Below are 24,345 nucleotides of genomic sequence, written 5' to 3'. Positions count from 1 at the left end.
TGCGGGAAAACTGGGCATGTAAGGGTTAATTGTCCAGGTGGAGCTAATTCGGCAAATGGCTCCAAAGGCGCTAATGATGTCTCCGTTGTTACGGAGAGTGACGAATTCCTCTGAAGTTACGTCATCCTCATGGTGTGTCCGCGCCACCATAGAAAGGGATGTTCGTTAGCGGTTTCACAATTACACATGGGCATTGGTTTGGCGTTGATGCAGGTTGTGTGGTGGAAACTGATGTTGTAGCTGATGGGACTTTCTTGAAAGCCAAACAGGAAAGTTGCACCATAAAGTTTCAGCTGGTTGTTCAACAACATGTGCCGAGGTGAAATACTTGGAATGTGATATTCTAAGTGTTATACTCTTAATGGTGGAGTATGATAATTCTTGTTAAGAGTTATGATTGTCTGTGATGACAATGATTGTCGGGTCTTGACAATGTTCGATGAAGATGTAAATTTTATTTCTTGGGTTAGAGGTAATGTCAGCGGCATGAAGATGAGGATCTTTAAGTTGTCGTCGAGGAAGCATCTACGTCGGTTTCTTTTGCAAAGTGGAAGCATGGTTATCTTCTTCTATCCAAAAGGTGGAGATTTGTTGGTTATAGTTTTGGTTAGAAGAAATGGATATGGTTGCTTTGTATTTGTGAATGGATGTTATCCCACATAGGTGGGAGGGGGTGACTTGGTTATAAAAGGAGTGTTAAGCCTCACTTCCAAATTGCACCAATCAATACACTTTAAGTATTTGATTATTTCTTTCTTTCTTACCCTTGTTTGAGAGTTGTATTAGTTAAATATTTTGGAGAGTGTAGTTGGCTTAAGAGAGCCGTCTATATCATTGTAACAATTTGTGATATAGTGTATTTTTCTCTTTGGAGGCCGGTGATTTTTCTCCTGTTTTGGAGTTTCCACGTTAAATCTTGTGTTGTGTATTGTTCTTATTTCTTTACTGTTTTTCATTGGGCGTTTGTTGGAAATTAGTGAGGCCGTAATTTCCCAACATTTGCTCGACTCCCTGACCCCCAAACAGAAGTAACAACTACTGTATTATTTGTCGAACAGTTTTCAGCATGCATTTGAACCCCTATTTAATTGAAAATATTGTATATAGTAATCACAATGATGTTCGCAATTATATTTTATAATTGTGAACATATATGTGAACATTTTTTAAAAAATAATGAACATTTATCAAAAATATTAAATTTACGATTACGAAATCTTCCATCTATCTTAGTAATCCGGTAGTTTAAATCCACGTGTGTCAAGCCCATGTTCACTCTCACATTTATCTTTTTTTCTAATTAATCTTGAATTATTAGACTAATTCTGAGAAAATGACACGTGTACTCTCAATGTTTCCGCTTAATCTTACGCTCGATTAATTCCATCCAACCGGGGTTTATTAGGGCTTCAAAATTCATATTTCAAAATCCAGAAATCTCAAATAACCCTAACTGCATCGGTTTTATTGATTCGTAATCCCTAAATTAGCGGTAACTGCATCGACAATTTCAATCTTCCTCGTAGCATTCCAATTTCACGCACACATCTCTCAAATCTAAGATAAATCAAATTGTTAAACTGTTCATCTTGCAGTCGATTACTCCTTCGTCAGTTTTACCGTTTCAATCATCAAATTGTCATTCCCATTGGAATCAAACAACATCAATCAAGCTTCCGAAAGGATTTCAACATTCACTTGTCGAATCATGGTGTAAGTTTCCATTATTATAATTTCGTATTTTGTAATAATTGAAATTTTTTCATCATTATCATTGTTAAAATCGTTGATTTTTTAGTCATCTGAAACCCCTAATTTGTCAATTGCAGGTTTTTTTTGTACAACTACTATCTGTTATCAACGAAATTTGATCATTCAAGATCGAAGCAGGTTTTTTTGTTGTTATTTATAATATCCAGTTACTAATTAGTAATTGTATGTATTTGCCAAGTTTATTAATTTTTAGGGTGCCTATATTCAACATCTGTGGTTGTAATTTCGTTTGGTTCACAGGTCTGTTTCTGATTTTTTCTTTCTCTTCTTATGTTTTTTGTAACTTTCTAAATGGTTGTTATGCGGTTGTATTAGGTGAAGTTACCAGTGTTAACTCATTCTGTTTTTGAAAGTATGTTTCTGGTGTTAACTCATTCTATTATGTGATTATTCTCTTTATTATTCATTGTACAACTGCTGCTGTTTATTAATTGTTTTTCTCTTATTGTTTGTTTGATTATAATGATTTATATATTACTTAGTGTAGTCTTAGCAACAAAGTGGTTGTGTCGGTTGAAACTGTATCTGCACCCATAACTGATTGAATTAGTTTTACAACCCTAAACCTCCATATGTGATTGTCGTTCCAATCATCTGCTTCATCTACGACCATAAATCACCATCTATTAGATAAATGGATGTACTTATCAGATCCTAAACTACCATCTATAAGATACGCATCTGCTTCATTTACAACCCTAAATCACCATCTATTAGATACACATAACGTACAGGGGTTCTCCAGTCAATTGTCATGTCGATTATAAGTAAAGGTTATGTAAGTGCTTACTTCGATTATTGTTCTTTACCTGTACGATTATTGTTCGATTATTGTTTTTTACCTGTAATGTTGAATTGAAAATTCTTTTGGAGATCGGGATCGGATTAGTAATATTTTATTACTGCCTTAAATACAGTTTTGAGGTATGATCTTATGATGACATTTTATTGGTATTTTGTTTTGTGTTGTCAAAACGACCATCTTATTTAATGATTCGAATATCTAAGTAGCCTTATATTCTTATTGATGATTGATGAACCTTTCAACCTGTATTTTCTATGATTTCAGGGTCTACAAGATAAACCCCCAGCCACAACTCTTGCTGCACAACCTACACGGTGAGTGTCGACAAGAGAAACCACCAGCCCTGTGTTTTAAATTAGTGTTGTTTTTGTGTTTGGTCAGTTTTGTGTGTGAGTAAATATGTTTTCTGCCTCAATAAGATGGGTGGCTTTCCATTTAATTGCGTACAAGATCTAATACATATAAATTAGCCGGTGAGTTTTTGCTCTGAATAGGTAAACAAAAAGACAATGTATAAGGTTGAGAATGCCAAAAAGTAATTTTAGTTCATGTGGTTAGTTCTTTTTTCGATGTCTTTTGGTTGTTTCTCAAACGCTTGTGAATTTGTTGATTCACTTTTATTGTGGATTCACTTTTATTGTGCTGCTTAATCGCTATCTTTCTTATCTCTCTGTAACTGTTATTTCTGAATATGCAGACTGTATTGAATGTTATGTTAGTTAAATGTTCAGTTAGAAACGTTTTGTGATTCTTTTGGTCTTCGCTTCTTTAGATATGCAGAAGATTGAGGTCGTTGCTTTGTAGTCGTTTGATTATTATGTTGACAGATTAGAGTTGCGGCCCGTTTCAAGTACACACATTTAACTACGACATTGAACATGTGAGTTGACTTAATTGGACTGAAAATTGTGATGAAACGCTCAAGTTGCCAAGCAATTTTGAAAAGGCGATTGGAAATAAACTTGGTGGGATCACTGCAGTTGCGAATCTGGATAGGCAGTTTTATGGGTTGCCATATCCTCTTAGAGGTATATATTATCATTATACATGTTATATTGATAACGCCTACTGCTATATTTTTTTTTTTTAAATATAATATAATTATTTGTGCAGTCCTCTGTGTAAGGTACCTACTTAGCCATAGTACAAGGGTGCTGCTGTAACAGTTGGTGCTTCTACTTATGGTTCACGGGTTTTTGTTAGGTCATTTTCTTTATTTTTTTTCTCTTATCCTTTCAAAAAAATTCGAAAGTAACAGTTAGGGACAAATGTGCTTCTACAGTGTGGTGTGATACTTCATCATGATGAAGACAAGCTAGAAGGTTCGTGGATATCAATGTCAATATGAGTTTGGTGGGATTGAAGATCATTTTATTTTCTCATCTTTCCCATTTATACAAGCAAGATTGATAATGACAGCTTAAAAATTGGAATTACAAGGGGTTCATTCTTGGCTGAAAGAGAAGAAACTTGAGGTAGTAATATAATATATTATTGTGCTTATATAATATAGTCAAAATGGGCGGGTTAGATAACAAGCTAAAGAGGTTTTGTCATGTTTTTTTATGATTATTATCATTCGATTCATAATTTTCCACTGGTGATATGATATGAAAAATGCCACCAACTATGGATTAGATGCGCGGGTTAGATGACAAGGTTATCCACCTTCATGTGCTCTAACTTTTATGTGTTTTTTTTTTTTTTTTTTTTTTTTTTTAATTGCAAGAATGCAACTATTTCAATTTTTCAGTGTTGAAACTTTGTAGGCACTAACAAACAACTATTTGTCATAAAAAAACAGAGAGCTTTACCATTAGAGATGTTGCTTTTACTGATGTGGATAGAGTGCAACAAAGCTCACTATCAGAAGTATTGGTTTTCGTCTCATGTACGTTATTGCTATTATCTACTTTCGTTTTAACACTTCAAATGGTTGCTACATCCACAAAATGATTGAGGTTTTTGTTGTCAAAGTTGTGTAACAAATTCATGTTATATATTTTAAAAAATAATCATGAACTCATGTTTTATGACTCATGTTTTGTTGTCAACCTTGTGTAATAGATCAATAGTTGGTCATCTTATGTTAAGGTTGAAAAAATATACAACACTAAGAGACAATACTCCTGCTTTGAATACTTAAATCAAAATGTGAAAACTTAATTCAACTTTTGACAATCCATTGTTGTCATAGTTGGATCATATTATGTTGAAACAACAATCTAACTATGCATTGGTCATTGTGGCTCTACATAATCTATGGTTTGAATCTATAAATCATTCGATGTCTACTATACAGTTTCAGGTTGTTATTAAGAAAATGATGTGAAACTATTAGTGATGGAAGAATGCATAAATTTCAGAGTCGTTAAGGTATTATTACATGAATTATATTAGAGCTGGAAAGACGGGCGACTAGGGCGGGCTTGAAGGGGGTTAGGTAAGGGTCAAAATGGGTTATGGGTTATTTTCGTTTTTTCAAGTCTTAATTCATGTTAGAACACTTAGAGTTGAGTATAGATAGATAAAGGTGTTAGCTTAGAGAGATAGAGAGAGTTATCGGAGAATCGGTTCTTTCATTAAGCACAAATGTTTACAAGATAAATGGCAAAAGTTACACAATATATAATGACTTTGAGTATTTATAGTACCACACTTAACCCTTACAGGTTTCAAAACTTATTTAATTGAGGTAATCACAAACAATTTGTTAACTGATTTTTAAACATTCGTGTATTGCACGGGCTCATTTGACATTAATCCTAAAGCTATATGCTGCAATTTGTTGGTAATTGTTTCTAGCCATATATGACATAATATGTACGAGTAATAATTAACAAGTTATGGATGTTTACTCAGTTGCATTGGCTTTTGCTTAAATAAGTGTAATTGATTTTTCTTTGCAAACTAACCAAAAGTCCATATTGTTGTGTAAGCACCATGATACTAAGTCACTTATGTTTATTGACTTTATCAATGTAATGTCTCAGGTGTTTAAATGGGTCAAAAACCTATGAGGAAGAAGACATGGACAATTTACAAGACCGACTTACAATTCTCACCGTAACGAGTCATGTTGATCATCGAAAAGTATGTGTTATTTTCGAAATGTATGGAGTATATGATTACAACGATAATAGATTGAGATTTATTTGCTTTTATATTTTTATGTTGATTAAAATCGGGGGTAAAATTGTTAATATTTGATAAATGATGTGTATGGATTGATTTGGGAAAATCAACTCACTTTCATAAATGACCATCTTTAAAATCATTCAAAGTAGTTAACACCATTTTATCTATGAGTTTGATCATCATTTGTAGGTTTTTGGAAATGATACTCTCTTCTGATACTATTGTATACACTGGCTCAGTTAGGCAAAATTCCCTCGCTTTTAAATTACTGCCCATTTTACTCAGTAAACGTAGGTTGCTTATCATAATAGTAGCCGATTTTAGAGTTACCACTTATTATTGAAACTATTCCTCCAATCCATCAACAACCTGTCCACATTATTATTTCTTTTACCCACAACTTGAAATAGCTGTGTTTACTACTTCCATCGGTATATGTAATTGTTATGTTTCATATTATTAATCTGTCATAAAACTATTCCTCCAATCCATGTTCAACTATGTAAATGTTATGTTTCATAATATTAATCTACCATAAAACTATTCCTCCAATCCATGTTCAACCTTTCCACATTATTATTTCTTTAATCCACAACTTGAAATAGCAAAACATTAATATTCTGCCTATTTTGACCACAAACTTCATTATTAACCTTCAAACCATCTTTCATTAGTGTCTCAACCTTCTCATCTTCAAATAATGCCTCAATACTAAAGGCTTTTTTTCATTATAATTGTATCATACATCTAAGCTAATCAGTCTCAATACTAACATTTTCGAATGTTATTTTTTAGAGTTGTCGTGCAACGCACGGGCTCTTTTGATATAAAGGTATACATTTATAGGGTTATTAACGAGATTTCGAATGATCAATTTGAAAGACTTACACGCATAACATAGGTTGTAGTCAGATATATTGGCAAATGTTACAACCCAATGTATAGATACAAGGATGAGAAACGTTAAAGCCATTAATATTTGATACAATGATACTTGTGAGACTGTCTTTCAAAAACTTCAAATGATATAACATTTTACGTTTCGATTTAGTTAGATTATAAGTCCCCCGTGCAACGCACGGGCTCTTAAATCTAGTTATAGCCTAAAGAATAATTATTACGGATACGAAATATATAAAAGATTAAAATGAATACTACAAATTGTTCTCAAATATATAGCAAAACGTTTAACGTAAAATTTGAACTAAAAAATCATAGAAGGTGAAGACTAATTATTACTATTACGAATTTAGCTAAAATGTTCAAAAAAAAATTAATATTTCTCATTAACTGTCACTAGTTACCGATAAAAGAGAAAAAAATAAATGAATAAAACATAGTGGTAAGTATTTTGGTACTTCAACCAAAAATAGTAAAATAGCTTGTAGCTAGAGCTAGAAGTTTGAGCTTATGTGTTATAAGTGTTTGGTAGACTATCTAGAACTTATGTATGTAAAATGTCATATAATTAAGGACATAAAATAAATGATGTATACTGATTTAAGGGGTAATAATGTAATTTCGCTTGTCATAACTTACTAGCATATTTTCATAAGGATTAAGCTCATGCAACAAACTTTTTAAAAAAGCTCCTTTTCATATGTGGAATTACCATGTTACCCTTTAATTTTATTATTGATGTCGTACCTATAAATAATTGTGTCCTTCTATGTAATATTTTTACAAAATTTCAACTCTAGCTTCATTTAGTCTACCAAATAGGAAAAAATAAGCTCCAACTTACAGTATCAAAAATAAGCTCCGACTCCAGCTATAAGTTCCAACTAGTTTCGGCTAAACACACTTATATTTATCCAAACCAATGATTAAAAATCATAGTTATCAACTCATTTAAAGGTAAATATTCAATATTTTCACAAATGATGACATTTGTGACTTATCTTTCATATGTAAGAAGAAAGAATTATATACAATCTTGATTTCGTGAAATTAATTGAATTGCAAAATAGTTGTTGAAATTTTTAATCAATGTTAGGTTGATTTGAAGGAAGTGACAATTATAACATTATTCTCTAAATCAATGATTAAAAAACATTGTTACAAAGTCATTTAAAATCAATATCTAATATTTTTACAAAAGATAAACATATATAATTATAGCCGAACTTTTATATATAAGAAGTAATATTAGGGTGCGTTTGATAAACATAACAATTAATGGTTGAATGATTTATAATAGAATGATTCAGGAGTTCTGAATGAATTTGATTACGAATGACAATAACTGTTTAATAATCATTACTAATAACAACTTATGAAAAATTATCTTATTAGCATTTTAAACAAATACACCCTTAGTTAGATATTTAAATCTAAAAATATATAGATTTATAGATAGAGTATAGAGTAGTAAATGAAAAGAATCATTAAAACTACATCAATCGATATATTAGTCGTTACTCAAACCCAGTTCAATGTAGTCATGAAGCTAGAAGTGTAAATTAGCCGAGCTACTCACGAGCTATTCCAGCTCGAATCGTTAAAAGCTCGATTCCAGTCGAAGCCTAAACGAGCTCGAGCTTGAACTTATTTTGAAGCTCGTCTAGAGTTGGACTTTCATATCACGAGTTTAAACAAGATCGCGAGTCTAAACGAGATTTTCATTATATACTAATTATGTTTTAATAATATAAAATATATAATTATATAAATACATAAATATATAAATATAGATATAATGATAATAATCCTATTATATAAAAATAATTAAATTAATAATATTGAATCTTAATATATGGGATAATAATAAATCATAAACAATAAAGTACTCCGAGATATGAACTTAAATTAAATTTAAATTAAATAATATAAAGACGTCCTAACGAATCAAATTCGAACTTATAAGATATCAATGAGCCAAGTTCGGGTTTAAGATATTAGATTCGAATCGAGCCGAGCTTGAGCCCATACTCTTTAAAATTTATATTGAGCTGAGCTTGAGCTCAAGCTCATTGAAATTTATACGAGTCGAGGTCAAACTCACTTCAGATCGTTTACACCCCTACTTGAGCCTAGCCTACAGTCAGCTACACTAGATTTGAAGGCCAATATCGTCATTTGATATATTTAAACTAATATCATTATATTATATTTTTATTTACAAAAATCAAAAAACTACCACTACTCGTACGCGATCCAATTTCCTAACGGACTTCATCTCCGCCATCTTCCGAACAAAATCACCACCACCGGCCACCAGATCCATCCAAATTATATGGTTTCTTCGGAAGCCGAATCTCGTCTCATCAACAGTATTGTTATCCCTTCTTTACAAAAATTCATTAAAAACGGCTCATGGCGTAAACACTCAAAACTCGTTAAACAGTCAAAATCCGTACTCGCTCGCATCACCTCACCGGCGGCAACCACACCTTCACTCTCACCTACCTCCACTTCTACATCTGCGACTCAATTATCCATAAATTCACCGTCGCAATCGTCCGTTAATTCACCGTCACAGTCATCATCATTACCACCTTCCGGCGTTTTGCATGATTCCGGTACGTACGAACTAACCCTAGCCGAATCAGAATTCATATTATCTCCTATTATTAATGCGTTATCTTCCGAAACGCTTAAAATTGCCGAACCGGCGTTAGACTGTGTACAAAAATTGATAGCTCATGGTTGCTTACGTGGAGAATCGGATCCGTCCGGTGGACCGGATTCGAAGCTGTTAGCGAAATTGATTAGTTGTGTTTGTAAGTGTCGTGAATTGTGTGATGAAGGAGTAGAGTTGTTAGTATTGAAGACGGTATTATCTGCGGTGACGTCAATGTCGTTGAGGATAGTTGGTGATAGTTTGTTGCAGATTGTGAGGACTAGTTATGATATTTATTTAGATAGTCAGAATGCGGTTAATCAGACTACAGCTAAAGCGTCATTGATTCAGATGCTTGTGATTGTGTTTAGAAGAATGGAGGCAGATTCTTCAACTGAGATTGTGCAACCGATTGTTGTGGCGGAGTTGATGCAACCGACAGAGAAAGGAGATGATGGTGATGGGACAATGACAATGTATGTTCAAGGGTTTATTAGTAAGGTTATGCAGGGAGTGGATGGAGTTATGAATCCAGGGTCTACAGGGGAATCTAACGTGGGTAGTGTTAATGTGGTGCATGATGGGGCGTTTGAGACAAAAACGTCGACTATGGAGTCGACGAATCCAGCTGATATGTTGGATTCTACTGACAAGGATATGTTGGATGCTAAGTATTGGGAGATTAGTATGTATAAGACGGCGTTGGAGGGACGTAAAGGAGAATTGGTTGATGGAGAGGGGGAGAGAGACGACGACATTGAGGTTCGGATTGGGAATAAACTGAGGAGGGATGCTTTTCTTGTGTTTCGAGCTCTTTGTAAACTATCGATGAAGACCCCTCCAAAAGAGGCAATGGCAGACCCGATGTTAATGCGAGGGAAGATTCTAGCCTTGGAGTTGCTCAAGATATTGCTGGAGAATGCAGGGACTGTTTTTCGTACTAGTGAAAGGTGCTTCTTCTATGCTTTGTTGTCAGATCATGATCATGTTTTTTTCACTGTTTGAAATGCTTTAATTGCCTTTCATTTTATGCTGAAATGTGGATAAGACCTGCTAAACTTACTGCATTGTATCAACTGTTGGGGACTTGGGGTTGTGTAACACTGATGCTGCTTAGATCACTAACTATCTATTCTTAAATAATGCAAACTTTTAAACATAATTATCAATCTCATCCATATTATTGTTGATGTATACTGTTAGAATCATCATTCAAGATCAAATACCAAATGTCTGCAACTAGACCTGTGCTTCATCTTTAAAAGTGATTCGACATTTGACTTTCTTGTACATTACATAAATTTTGGAAGACAAGTAGAATTTCCTTCTCAAGTTCTCAAGTTCTCAAGTTCTCAAGTTAAAGATTAAGTAATGCATATTATGTCCATTCACACCAAAGTTACATTGATGTTAAGTAGAAGGATAAGATCTTCATTTACACATGTCAACTACATTTATTATTAGAATATGTATATATTTAGATTTAGGAACCAGGAGCCATGCAATTTTGATCATCACTTTTCTAAATAATTAGTTCTATTGTTACAATGATATAATCACTCATAAGGTTTTGAGAGTATTACCTCTGAAAAAGTTTACTAGACCCATGGTATTATGAAAATGCTTCTAGAATTAGGAGCTAATTGAAGTAGCGAGGGATGCTTAGACATACACGGTCACTTAAGTGGCTCTAACTAATTGAAGCTGTAGGAGATGCCTGGTAATAGTTAGAGTCGTCATATGTTTATTAGTAGGTTTGTGAGACACAGTCATGGCAGGAACTATATTAAGTTGCTAGAGTCGTCATATGTTTGAATTAGCATCAGGTGTAGCGTGTAGGTGTAGTCTTAAGAATAAGTTGAGTGCATTTGAAGTGAGTAGGGTAACAGATCAAGATAGGATATCAAATGATCACAGTCTCTAGACTTGAACCTGGCAATAGTTACAGTTTAACAAGATCTTTGATTGTATATGCTTGGCTGAAGAACCAGTGTTAACCATGTGTAACCTTCGTATATAGAAACTGTAGCATGGTATTTTGAGTATTGCGAGTTGTATATACCCTACTAACATGCCATCGCCAGTGTATCAAGTGTATTTTACTCCAGTTTATATGCTAACACTAGGCTTGCTTTTGTGGAACATGTGGAAGACATGATTATGATTGTTGTGCGCTGGAGTTTCCCTTAGACGATTCTTAATAAAAAATTACAAGAGCAGTTAGAGTTATTAAATGCTGATTAGAGACTTTCTTGGTTGATTGTGACATGAGAACAATAAGCAGTCCATCTTGTTCTACGTTACTGATCAAATTACTTTTTCAATCACACCTCTCGAATGATTCTCGATTCTCTATCCACATCAATTTCAGTTTATTTGGTTAGCAAGATGAATTTACTTCCACGTGTTCTTAAAGCAACCATCCAAGTGTCCAACTATATCATTTTATTTTGAAATTGACACTACATAATTATAACAAGAAACTTTTGCACCCGGAAAAAATTTCTATTAGGATTTACATCAGTCCTATTTTCTGTTGGTTAGTGTTCTACTCAATGGGCTTATGTGTCAAATGATCAGTCTATACACTTGGGTTATAGGTTACTTCTTGTTATTTGTGTATTTAAATGTGAAGTTTGATCTTAAATTCGTCATTTTAATGTGAGTGCCCAATATTTAGTCCTTCATAACGACGATGGCAGGGCATTTTTTTTCTTTCTTTCTGCAACTTCTAGTTTGAATCCTTCAAACCCATGATGGGCAGGGAACTCAAATAAGTTAGTTACTGTGTCTATCATCTTAGGTATCGACTAGTTGCAACGTTTGACCACTATATCTTAAGTCTTGGGGCTGGAAGTTCAAACAATCATGGTAATAAGTAGATGCACTTCTATTGCCTATGATCCTGCTTGCTGCAATTGATCTTTATGTGGCTTGATACTATTCTTTTTATTTTATGTGTTATTCTTATTTCTCTTTTCTATTTGGAACAGATTTTTGGGTGCCATTAAACAGTATTTATGCTTGTCACTGTTGAAAAACAGCGCGTCAACCCTTATGATCATTTTTCAGCTCTCTTGCTCGATTTTTATAAGCCTCGTGTCAAGATTTAGAGCTGGATTAAAGGCAGAGATTGGAGTTTTTTTTCCTATGATTGTTCTCAGAGTTCTAGAAAATGTTGCTCAACCTAATTTCCAGCAGAAAATGATTGTACTGAAGTTTCTTGAAAAGCTCTGTGTTGATTCACAGATCATGGTAGATATATTTATCAACTACGATTGTGATGTTAATTCTTCCAACATATTTGAGAGGTATATTATCTCTGGTCCTTTAATTTTATCCATCGTTCAGTTAAATTTGTAAAAATTATGACCATTGAGTTTTATTATACTAAATCCTTGCACAGAATGGTCAATGGACTTCTAAAAACAGCTCAAGGTGCTCAACCAGGTATTACCACAACACTTTTACCACCTCAAGAGGCTACCATGAAGCTTGAAGCTATGAAGTGTTTAGTGGCTATTTTAAAGTCAATGGGGGATTGGATGAATAAGCAATTGCGTATCCCGGATCCTAATTCTTCGGTTATTTCTGATGTGTGTCACTATAATCCTGAAATCAAACATCTGCCCATGGAAAACGGGGTTGCAAGTGAGCATGAGTCTGTTGATGGATCAGATTCTCATGCTGACGCCTCCAGTGAGATTTCAGATGCTTTAACAATTGAACAACGCCGTGCTTACAAGCTTGAACTTCAGGTAAACACATAGGTGGCAGTCTCAACCCATTTACTTATTAATGATTCAGTATGGATTTTGTTTGATCAAGTAGGAAGTACTTCAAATAATAGACTCGTGACTCAGGAGAGTTTGACAACTAAACGGTATCTGTAATCATGTTTAACGCCTAAAACTTGATTTTTTCATTAAAAATGGGTAAAGTGTGTTATGGGTTACCCATTCTGTTTTAATCAGTACATGATAACGACTTGTTTAAACCCTCATTAGGTAAATGTTGCTTGCTGAGAATTTGTGGCAATTTTTTCCTAGTGTATTTGACTTGGCTATTTATTAGTGGACTAATGTAAGGTTAATGGCAGCAAGGTATATCACTTTTCAATCAGAAACCAAAGAAAGGAATTAGTTTTTTGATTAACGCCAATAAAGTAGGAAGTTCACCTGAAGAAATAGCGGATTTTTTAAAGAACACTTCTGGTTTAAACAAAACTATGATCGGTGATTATCTGGGGGAAAGGGAAGAATCATCATTAAATGTTATGCATGCATATGTGGATTCCTTTGACTTTCAAGATATGGAGTTTGATGAGGCTATCAGAACCTTGTTACGGGGTTTTAGGTTGCCTGGTGAGGCACAAAAGATTGATCGGATTATGGAAAAGTTGGCTGAACGTTATTGCAAATGCAATCCAAAGGCATTTATCAGTGCTGATTCTGCATATGTTCTTGCTTACTCTGTCATAATGCTGAATACTGATGCTCACAATCCGATGGTGAAGAATAAGGTATATACATTCTGTTATTAATAACCAAATTGGGCCTAAAAAATCTGCTGTTAATACAAAGTACTTGTTAAGTTTTCAGATGTCAGCTGATGATTTTATTAGAAACAATCGTGGAATAGACGATGGAAAAGATTTACCAGAGGAGTACCTGAGATCATTATTTGAACGAATATCAAAAAACGAGATTAAAATGAAAGAAGAAGATTTTCCCATTCAACAAAGGCATGCTGTAAATTCAAACAAGATTTTGGGCCTGGACAGTATACTTAATATTGTGGTGCGCAAGAGAGATGAAGAAATTCATACAAGCGAAGATCTTATGCGGCACATGCAAGAACAGTTTCAAGAGAAAGCACGTAAATCCGAGTAAGTTTAAGTGGTCTGTGTGGATGAAGAATGGCTGCGAAACCTACATGCTATCTATATTATTTTACACTATAAATTCATATCAACTCAATATTTTAATAATGTATATAGACATAAATGCTAGATATCTAACACATTTTGATTTATTCATATTAGTGCTACACATGTTTGATGCATTCTTATTGTTTAGATAGTGGTCATGGTTACATGTGTCATGAACTCATTGTCAGTGATTCTCTTACTTATATACTCTTGTTGGCAACTTGCAGGTCAGTTTATCATGCTGCCACAGACGTTTTTATACTCCGATTCATGATAGAGGCTTGTTGGGCTCATATGCTTGCAGCCTTTAGTGTTCCTCTCGATCAAAGCGACGACGAGATAGTTATTGCTCAATGTTTGGAAGGTTTTCGTCATGCCATTCATGTTACAGCAGTTATGTCCATGAAGACTCATCGTGATGTTTTTGTAACTTCACTAGCAAAGTTTACTTCCCTTCATTCACCAGCTGATATAAAACAGCGAAACATCGACGCAATCAAGGTTAATATGGCTTTCAAAGACTCATTATATATAGTCACTTGGAGCAATTGAAATCTGGGTTGTAAATTAAGTGTGCATGGCGGTCACTTAAACCGCCTTTTAATGCATGGATTTTCGTTATCCACCAAGCTATTAGCCTATTCTAATATCTCAACATCTAAATTTTAGCAATTAAAATAGTGAAAGTTTTAGCTGTCAACCCCCTCTCCCCAAGAAATAAGACCCTTCAATTTATAACTATCACTTTATCTCGAAACTGTTTTTTTTACCGGAAGAAGTTAACCTCAGTGATCACTGCCCTGTTTCACAGGTGATAGTTGAAATTGCAGATGAAGATGGGGATTACTTACAAGAGGCATGGGAGCATATTCTAACATGCGTCTCTCGGTTTGAGAATTTGCATCTATTGAGAGAGGGGGCTCCTCCAGATGCTACATTCTTTTCCAGTTATACAAAAGAATTTGGAAAGTCAAAACAGATGAAGTCAAACATTCTTCCGGTACTTAAGCAAAAAGGGACTGGGAGGATTCAGCATGCAGCTGCTGCATTGAGACGGGGTTCTTATGACAGTTCTGATTTTGGTGGCAATGCTTTTGCTGGTATTACATCAGAGCAAGCTCATAACTTGGTCTCTAACTTAAATATGTTGGAACAAGTTGGCGATATGAATCGTATATTTGCAAGAAGTCAGAAACTTAACAGCGAGGCAATTGTTGACTTTGTCAAGGCACTTTGCAAACTATCGATGTGGGAGCTACGTTCTACATCTGATCCACGAGTTTTCAGTCTCACAAAAATAGTTGAAATTGCGTATGACTCTGTCTTTTTTCTTTCTTTGTATACTTCACTTGCACTTATCTGAAGTTTTTAAAGGTAGTAAGATGGGTGGGCCAGGTAATGGATTTGCGTTAAAATGGGTCATTTTTGGGTACATTTCAAAACAGGCTGGGTCCACCCTCATATACTTTTTTGTTCACAGTAATAAGTTATCTCGACAAATAGTTAAAGCAATCATTTTGATTATACAAACAAGGGTTTTACAATAATAGTTAAAAAGTTAGAGTAAAATCGATCTATGAGTTATTCCTTGTAAATAACTCTGGGTGACTTTCCAACCTGTTTGACTTTGACCCGTTTCCTTTCAGAGAAATTTACGAATTTATTCGTTTAAAATTACACTCAACCTAATTCTCTAAGCAACCTATTCACAATAAATGGGCCAAAATGTGAACCTCTAATATTTCCGTTGTTGTCTTGCATAAGCTTTAGTTCTTTCTTCCTTCTTCAGGCACTATAACATGAACCGCATTCGCCTTGTTTGGACAAGTATCTGGAATGTTCTCTCTGACTTTTTTGTGACGATTGGCTCCTCTGAAAACTTGTCAATTGCAATATTTGCAATGGATTCTTTACGTCAACTGTCTATGAAGTTTTTGGAGAGGGAAGAGTTGGCTAACTATAACTTCCAGAATGAGTTTATGAAACCTTATGTGATTGCCATGCGGAAAAGCAGTGCTGTGGAAATCAGAGAATTAATAATCAGATGTGTCTCCCAAATGGTCTTATCTCGTGTCAATAATGTTAAGTCAGGATGGAAAAGCATGTTCATGGTACTATAACTTTTCTTTTTCTTGATATATGAGATATGAGATTATATCCAGGATGTTTTGGTCAAGCTTTTCAAGGGTAATAACCATATGTGATTTTGGCTCATGTAAACTGTTCTAATGTGATTTTTATTAACCACTAGCCTTTTTGTGCAAGTTAATCAATTTTTTTTACATAAATGAAACAGAAATACACCATAGTTTAAAAGAATGAACGATTATGGACATATAGAACTGGGCGGGTGCCGGGTTCTATGTGTTTTGTCCATATTTTTTATACTGGATTATAAAGAAGTAATGTCAAAATAAACTCATGTTATCTCAACAGTTATCAAAAGTTTGAATAAAAGACTTTAGAGGTGTTTGTGCATTTAATATGCACTGTGTATGCCTTTGTAGGTGGATGAACGACTTCCCTTGTACTTTAGGGTAGAGGAATGACGGTATACATCTCACCTCCCTGTACTCCACATTGGTGGAATTGGGCATGGTTGTTGTTGTTCGTATGCCTTTTGAGGTGTTTATTAGGGTGACGTTTTATGATTTTACCTGTTTGCCTACATAGAGATGAACCAAAAAAGTGAAGTAAAATATCTACAAGGGTTGAAATTGCCACATCAAAAAATAAAGCCTGTGGTGGCATTTTTGAAGTGTAGTGTTCTAGTTTCTTTTTCACAAAAATATGGTTTCTTGCAATGTAATAAGCAAGGACTATGGTTCAAGCAGTCAAGTACTTACTATTTAATTCATATACTGTTTACACTTGAATTCTAATTATGGTGCCATTTACCAGGTCTTCAAAACTGCAGCTTATGATGACCACAAAAGTATTGTACTTCTCGCATTTGAATTAATTGAGAAGATAGTGCAAGATTATTTCCCATATATAACTGAGACAGAGACTGCCGCTTTTACGGATTGTGTAAATTGTCTTATTGCGTTCACTAATAGTAAATGTAACAAAGATATAAGTCTCAGTGCTATTGGATTCTTGCGGTCATGTGCTGCAAAACTTGCAGAAGGAGATATAGGCTTTCCGAGGAATAAGGAGAAAGAAGGTTCTGAAATAGTGAGATCACCACATCACCAAATAGTGAGATCACCACATCAAGTGAAATCACCAAATCAAGTGAAATCTCCAAATCAAGTGAAATCTCCATATCAAGGAAACAACATGAAATTTCTAGATAAGGAAGACCATCTTTACTTCTGGTTTCCGTTATTAGCTGGTAAGGAAATGTATATTTAGTTTGGTGATTGAACTTCATGTTGCCGTTTTGGAAGCTCTTTGTTTTTATATGGGTAAATATAGTACAGGTAAAAGGCACACTGGTTGGGTTGGGTTGGGTTGACCTTCAACTACTATTAACATGAGTATCAGTCTCTCTGAGAAGAATCCAGTTAGACGCCTTGCAAACAAGCTAATTAACAGCCTAAGTTACACGAAAGTTTCATTTTTCTTGCTTATAAAGTAACTTACACAAACATACACACTAATTTAGGGGAAAAAATTGCTCATAATATGAAGATTTCCAGAATATATATTGCCTATTTGCTCTGGTGCATAAATTACAGCTACTATCTTTGACATATACTGCATCTTCAAAGATTGTTCTTAATCTTATATATAATTTTTATCTATTTCAGGGCTGTCTGAACTTATCTTTGACCCAAGACCCGAAATAAGACAAAGTGCTCTGGAAGTACTCTTTGATACATTAAAGAACTATGGTCACCACTTCACACTACCATTGTGGGAAAGGGTGTTCGAATCTGTTTTATTTCCAATCTTTGATTACGTTCGACATGCTATTGATCCTTCTGGTGATAATTCATCCGTTAGGGAGGTTGATGGTGATGGTGATGATGATGATGAACTTGATCAAGACTCTTGGCTATATGAGACATGCACCCTTTCACTCCAGTTAGTAGTGGATCTTTTTGTCAGTTTCTACACTACTGTTAATCCGCTTTTAAAGAACGTGCTGACGTTACTAGTAGATTTCATTAAACGGCCTCATCAAAGCCTTGCTGGTATCGGTGTTGCTGGATTTGTACGTTTGATGAGCAATGCGGGAGAGTTGTTTTCTGATGATAAGTGGCTTGAAGTCGTTTTGTCTTTAAAAGAAGCAGCTAATGCCACACTTCCTGATTTTTCATTTGTTTTTCGTAAAGACAGTAGCTCTCTGAACCCTGAAGATGGTGTGACACTAAGTAGAAATGCAGAACCTGCTGGATCTAGTACGCAGGATGGAGATTGGGAGAAACTGCATCGGGCTCGTTTATTTACTGCCGTTTCTGATGTCAAATGTCATGCTGCTGTTCAACTTCTATTGATACAGGTAATATAATTTTCTTTTTAGGTTATAATGCTGTCAGGACTTCAGGTAAACTTAACTAGCAAGTTGTAGAGGTGGATGTCTAAAATGGATCATCTTGGGTTTTATATATTTCCAATAGGTTAGATAGGTTTATAGAACTGGTCAAATGGGCCGAGGTTGCCCAAAACGTTTTCGAATTCTTTAAAGTTAAAATTGTAAAACTGAAAGAGCTGGGTTATTAGTTTAACTTTACAGTTATTTCCGGTTTATAGAGAAAAGTTTAAAATCATGTTATTATAGCAGTTGTTTGTAGATTGTTTAAAAAGGGAACAAAAACTTTTGAGTACCTGTCCCATTCTGGACTGACCTTCCTTAAAATATTAGCTTTTTTGACTTGAATCCATTTTGACCTGTTACCCCTTTTTACACCTCTAGCGATTCGGGTTTATATGCAAACAATGTTTCAATGTGCATTAAGTGAGGGATATGAGGTCAGGTCACCATTTTACATACTTTCCAATATATAAAATGTGAATATATTTGGACTTTGCAAATCCATGAACTCAAAATTTTCAATCCCGTCTTACTTTTGACCAAGATAACTCTTTAAATGAATGATTTCATTGTTCCTACCAAATTGATTCTTTAAAAGACTTACTGAAGCACTTAGTCCTATTCGCGCACTAAGATGCAAGAGTAAAGACCAAATTGCGGGAGTTTTGTTTTTTTAGATGTGTGTTTATTCGTACTAATACTTCACTACTTTAAGGTACTTTTTATGTAAATAATTAAACATTTTTTTTGCTTGTAAATATCTCTAGGCAATTACAGAGATTCAGAATATGTACAGACCTCAGCTATCAGTAAAGAACACTATGATTATTTTCAATGCAGTGCGAGAAGTGGCAAACCATGCTCACAAAATAAATACAGACAACACATTACACTCTAAGCTACAAGAATTCGGACACATGACACAAATGCAGGATCCTCCATTGTTACGCCTTGAAAACGAGTCCTATCAAATATGCTTCAAGTTTGTACAGAATATAGTTGCTGATAGACCTCAACTGTATGAGGAATCACAAGTTGAGTCACACCTTGTTGACCTTTGCCATGAAGTCTTAAAGTCCTACGTTGAAATTGCTCGTCCTGCATATTTGATGTATTTGTCTCTTAACAACAGACTCCAACCACATTGGTTAATACCTTTAGCGTCAGGAAAAAGGAAAGAGCTGGCATCTCGTGGGCCTGTTATTGTGACTACTATACGCGCTATATGTAGTTTGGAAGATTCTTCATTCAAGAAGAGCCTTGATAGTTTTTTCCCTCTGATTTCAAGCTTGATAAAATGCGAACACGGGTCAAATGAGGTCCAGGTCGCTCTTAGTGAAATGCTTAGCTCTTCGGTCGGCCCTGTTCTGCTTCAGCTATGTTGAAATGGTATATCTTTTGTTTTTATCATTATTTGTGTTTAGCTAAGCTAATTCTTTTGCTTTTGCTACCTTCACTTAACTGATTTTTAGTTAAAAAATGTAGTTCATAGCATATATATAGTTATCATTAGATTAATCTAGATACATTAAAACCTCTGTAATTTAATACTCGATAAATTAATAACCTCGATAAAATTAATAATTTGGCCGGTCCCAACTTGGGACCAGTACAAATTTGGACCCCAATCGATAAAATAATAAGATAATAATTTTTTTGAAATCCCAATGTAAATATATTGGTCCCAGCGAAACTATAGATTAATAATTACTATTTTTTTTTTTTGAAATCCTAATATACATTGAACTTAACAAGGTCATTAATATGTGAATGTACATACATGAGAATTTTGAAGGTTCTTGTTTATGTTTTATTCAAATAGGTAAAGTGAACGGACATAATAATTTCTAATGTCGATGCATTAATTTGAGATTTGCTCATTAATATAAGCCAATTTTTTAAATTGATAATTTATTAATTTATCGATATAATAATATATCGCTAAATTAATAAAATATCTCTGTCTCAACATTATTAATTTATAGAGGTTTTACTGTAAGTAGATTTGACAACGGTTTTTGTTTTTGTATCTAAATCGAAACTTCTGCCATTTAATCTAGTCGTTAAAATTATCGTTAGAATATGGTTATGTGATACTCTTTTTCAGGGATATGGGACAACTCATAGTTTCAACTCTACATGTAGAAATAGAAAAATAGTATATATAATGAACCAATGATAGAAGTGCGTTGCTTTCTTTTTGGCCTTCCAACAAAAGAAAGTTCGCTATTGATATTTATACTATCTTTTTCGATAGTATATTAAAATGCGTACGAAGTTAGTTATTACTCCGTACTTATAATAGCTAACGTAATATATTGTAATTGTAATACTATATAAATAAAATTAATAATAATAATAATAATAGTTTTAATAATAGTAATAATAGAAAGTAGAGAAGGAAAAATGAAAATGAAAACAAAATAGTAAAATGGCAAGTTGGGCCATTTTTGGTTTTAGTATAAAGGAGTAATAATCTATGACTATGTAGCTATTTTTCTAAGTAATATTGGGAATGTGTCTTGTACACACATAACTCTTCTGGCTTCTTCGACCCGTTTAATCTCTATCTGCTTAAATTTTATATTTTAAATCTTTGGTTCAACATAATCAAATAAAATACACTTCGAACTCAACTATTAAATCAAACGTTAAACAGTAAATATATAAAAAAAAAAAACTGTGAAAGGTCAATAGCAAGTAGGAGGTGGTGTCCTAACATTCATAAAAGAAGATTTTTAGATGGTAAAAAAGGTCAAAAAAAGGTCATAACATAACAAACACGGAGTCTATATTTGAATAAAAAAAAACTCTCCCTTACGGAGGGAATAATGAGTGGAGTATATATTTACTAGTTCAACGAGTTATTTAGGTTTCACCTCATACCTTAAAATAACACTCCATCCGTCTCATATTAGTAATAATATTTGAACTTTCGAAGTCTTTTCTTTCAAACGTTGACTGCAAATTATTTTTGGTGTTGTTTTTCTCCGCCGCGAAATAACTTTCCCAATTAATTTTTGGAATTTTTTTACAACTATGACTTTAAATATTTTTATTTGTATAACACTCAATATAATACCTGATAAAATTTATATGAATATACTTTGTTCTAAACGTATTTTCATTGATATAATGCTCATCAAATATTATATAACACAAATTAAAAATATTTATTGTCAATGCTGAATGAGAAAAATTTTAAAAGTCAAATTGAGATAATAATTTTGAGATGAAGAGAGTATATGATATCTAATGAACAAAATATTTAAAGTTAAATTGAGAAGAAAAACTTCTAAATTTAAAATATGACTACTAAGGGACGAGAAAAGAAATTATTAAGGACAATCAATCAATTTAATCACAGTCACACTACATAATTGAAAGAACAAATTTGGATTCAACAAGAAAACGACAAAAATTGTGAGTCAAAAGGGACACCCGTTGACATCCAAATAATTAGTTTATAGCTTATTTCATTAAAGCACAAACGTCGAGCAGTTGGAGGGCATCCCTCAGGCCTTGGCAAAAGTCCCAAAGAGATCACATCACCATCAATCACATGGTCACCTAAATAATGGTCGGCTGTTTTTTAATCCAATGGAAAGCGCTCCAGATGCTTAACCACTTGTAGTTTAACTTAACGGTCGATATGTATACTGCTACAATTTAAGGGTTAATAATAATAATAATATTTGTCCTTGTGAAATTTGATTGGATTACACTACAAGAAAATTGACTTTTCACGGCGAGTTATGGTTTTCGCAACGATTCAAGGTTGCCGTTAAAAGACCACTAAACAATGATTAAAAAGTAGATGATCATAATTTTTTGCCTAAAAGAAAGTTTAATAAACTTATGAGAACAAGATCACCCAAATGAAGTTAAAGTTATCAACGGGCCTAGATATAAATGTATCTATCCTATAATGTTTTTGTTTCTGAAATAACAAACAACTTAAATAGAATGTTCATGAAAGAGATCAAACGAGTACAAAACAACTAAGAAAGCACTAATTATCTAAATCCTATCTTATATATTATGAAACTGTTCTCAAGACACTAATTAACAACTAAGAAAGCATAGTTCAAGAAAGATGAAAAGGAAGAACATGGCAATAAAGATTATATTATGGTTAGATTCAAAGGCCATTGTGGTCATCACATGAATGCAAAATGGTGTTTGTAAGTGGTCCATGAGATTAGGTCTTACAGTCATCATTAGTTAACTTTATCCAGGGAATTAATTAATTAATGTGGATTTCATTACTTGAACATAATAGAGGAGCGAGAAAATAGGGGGTTTGAATATTAGTTTTTTTTTTTATTGTGAAAATTTTCTTTAACCTATGCAATAAAGATTATATATATAAGTATGTAATGGTAATTTCAGTTATTGTCAATGAGCCAAAAATATATTGAAGTGAGTTTTGCTTGTTACGTCGAATCATAAACTTAGCTCTTGACCGTCTTTCTAATCACCTTAATCTTTTTAAACGTAGTTTGGAAATAATAGAGATTGGACGTCCATGTTAGTGTGGAACTTATAGATCATCTCTTGTTTTCTTGCAATATTGCTTCAAAATTATAGAGTAAATTAAGATGTTGGACGCAAATGAATATTCCTTCGTTCGCCAAATGAACCGACTTTGTCCATTGGTTCGAAGATTTGAATTGTTCAAACAGGTTAAAGAATCAGCTTTATTGTAATCACTTTCGCGTAATCACATCCGCGATAAAGTATTTTGATCCTATACATATATTGCCTTTGGGTTACATGAATTCGGGATAAGACAAAGGCACAACTCCAATATAGACAATTAAAATTGGAAGTCAAGAACATATATAATTTGTATATTGTGAATGTTCATGTTTTAATCAAAAAACGATTTTGAGATAAAATCACTCTATATATAGAGTGTGAAAGGTTGCAGCATTTGGCTAAAATGTACCATGTATGGTCACACCTTTTGACAAATAGTTAGCATGAATGGTTACAACTATTGGTGAAATGATACCATGAAAAGTCACACCATTTCATGTAACGTTACATCATTTCATTAAAAGTTTACACCATTTCATCAATAGTTGTGTCTTTTGGTGAAAAAGACACCAACTAATAAACATAACAACCTTTCAACTTATTGATTCTAGTTAGCTTAAATAAGTGTGCAATTCACACTCTCCTAACTTGTCATAAAGCTTAACTCGAAATTCATTTGTCTCAAGTAAATCATCAATACATAAAATGACCGATGACACTAAAATCACCAACATTGTATCGTTGCAGCTTTGTTTATGTCTAACTTGGAGGCATTGAAAGGGAGTTGTTTTGGTGAGTCGATGATCAGAAAATGACTTTTATTTGATGGTATTCATTCTACTTCTTTTTCTTGATTGATTAATACACGTAGATTTTTAAAATATTATGAAACAAATGGCTCTTATTGTCATTGTAATTTGTATTATTTGTTTTCTCTAGTAGCTTACCAGAGGTTTTTAATAAAAATTCCATAGTTGTTCGAAAAAAATTATAAACTTAGCAGAAATATAAAATGCACTCAAGAGTTTTAGAAACTAGAAAGTAACCCTACATGTTTGGCTATTGTTAACATACTTGATATATATATATATATATATATATATATATATATA

The 24,345-nt window shown here is 33.5% G+C and overlaps 1 protein-coding gene and 1 long non-coding RNA gene across 15 annotated transcripts; both read left to right on the top strand.

Annotated features, from left to right (window-relative positions):
- Positions 1-1,395: 1,395 nt before the first annotated feature.
- Positions 1,396-5,856, top strand: LOC139844816 (uncharacterized). 12 transcript variants are annotated; one of them, XR_011758100.1, is made up of 8 exons: positions 1,403-1,713; positions 1,830-3,606; positions 3,692-3,781; positions 3,861-4,053; positions 4,217-4,237; positions 4,383-4,469; positions 4,881-4,954; positions 5,572-5,856. It is a non-coding gene; the product is annotated as an uncharacterized lncRNA (long non-coding RNA). The 12 variants fall into 12 exon arrangements; XR_011758105.1 differs by lacking the exons at positions 4,217-4,237; positions 4,881-4,954 and having other exon boundaries at positions 1,408-1,713; positions 1,830-2,125; positions 2,843-2,892; positions 3,351-3,606; XR_011758099.1 differs by lacking the exons at positions 4,217-4,237; positions 4,881-4,954 and having other exon boundaries at positions 1,396-1,492; positions 1,596-1,713.
- A 3,095-nt stretch (positions 5,857-8,951) lies between these two features.
- LOC139844815 (brefeldin A-inhibited guanine nucleotide-exchange protein 2-like) lies at positions 8,952-24,017 on the top strand. Of its 3 annotated transcripts, XM_071835045.1 has the most exons (13): positions 8,952-9,140; positions 9,198-10,228; positions 12,272-12,589; positions 12,685-13,036; positions 13,378-13,800; positions 13,880-14,166; positions 14,436-14,709; positions 15,020-15,519; positions 15,998-16,319; positions 17,110-17,374; positions 17,447-17,545; positions 17,964-18,658; positions 19,459-20,223. In XM_071835045.1, the coding sequence occupies exons 1-13, from the start codon at positions 8,952-8,954 to the stop codon at positions 20,074-20,076; spliced, it is 5,373 nt and encodes a 1,790-aa protein (XP_071691146.1). In that variant the 3' UTR covers positions 20,077-20,223. The 3 variants fall into 3 exon arrangements, with proteins under 3 accessions (XP_071691146.1, XP_071691145.1, XP_071691144.1); XM_071835044.1 differs by adding an exon at positions 23,981-24,017 and having other exon boundaries at positions 8,952-10,228; positions 17,110-17,545; positions 19,459-20,080; XM_071835043.1 differs by having other exon boundaries at positions 8,952-10,228; positions 17,110-17,545.
- The last annotated feature ends 328 nt before the right edge of the window (positions 24,018-24,345 follow it).

Source organism: Rutidosis leptorrhynchoides, chromosome 4 (genome assembly GCF_046630445.1).
Source record: "Rutidosis leptorrhynchoides isolate AG116_Rl617_1_P2 chromosome 4, CSIRO_AGI_Rlap_v1, whole genome shotgun sequence".
Taxonomy (NCBI): Eukaryota; Viridiplantae; Streptophyta; class Magnoliopsida; order Asterales; family Asteraceae; genus Rutidosis; species Rutidosis leptorrhynchoides.
The sequence above is the reverse complement of the archived record's forward strand: the minus strand, read 5'-3'. Positions and strand labels throughout refer to the sequence as shown.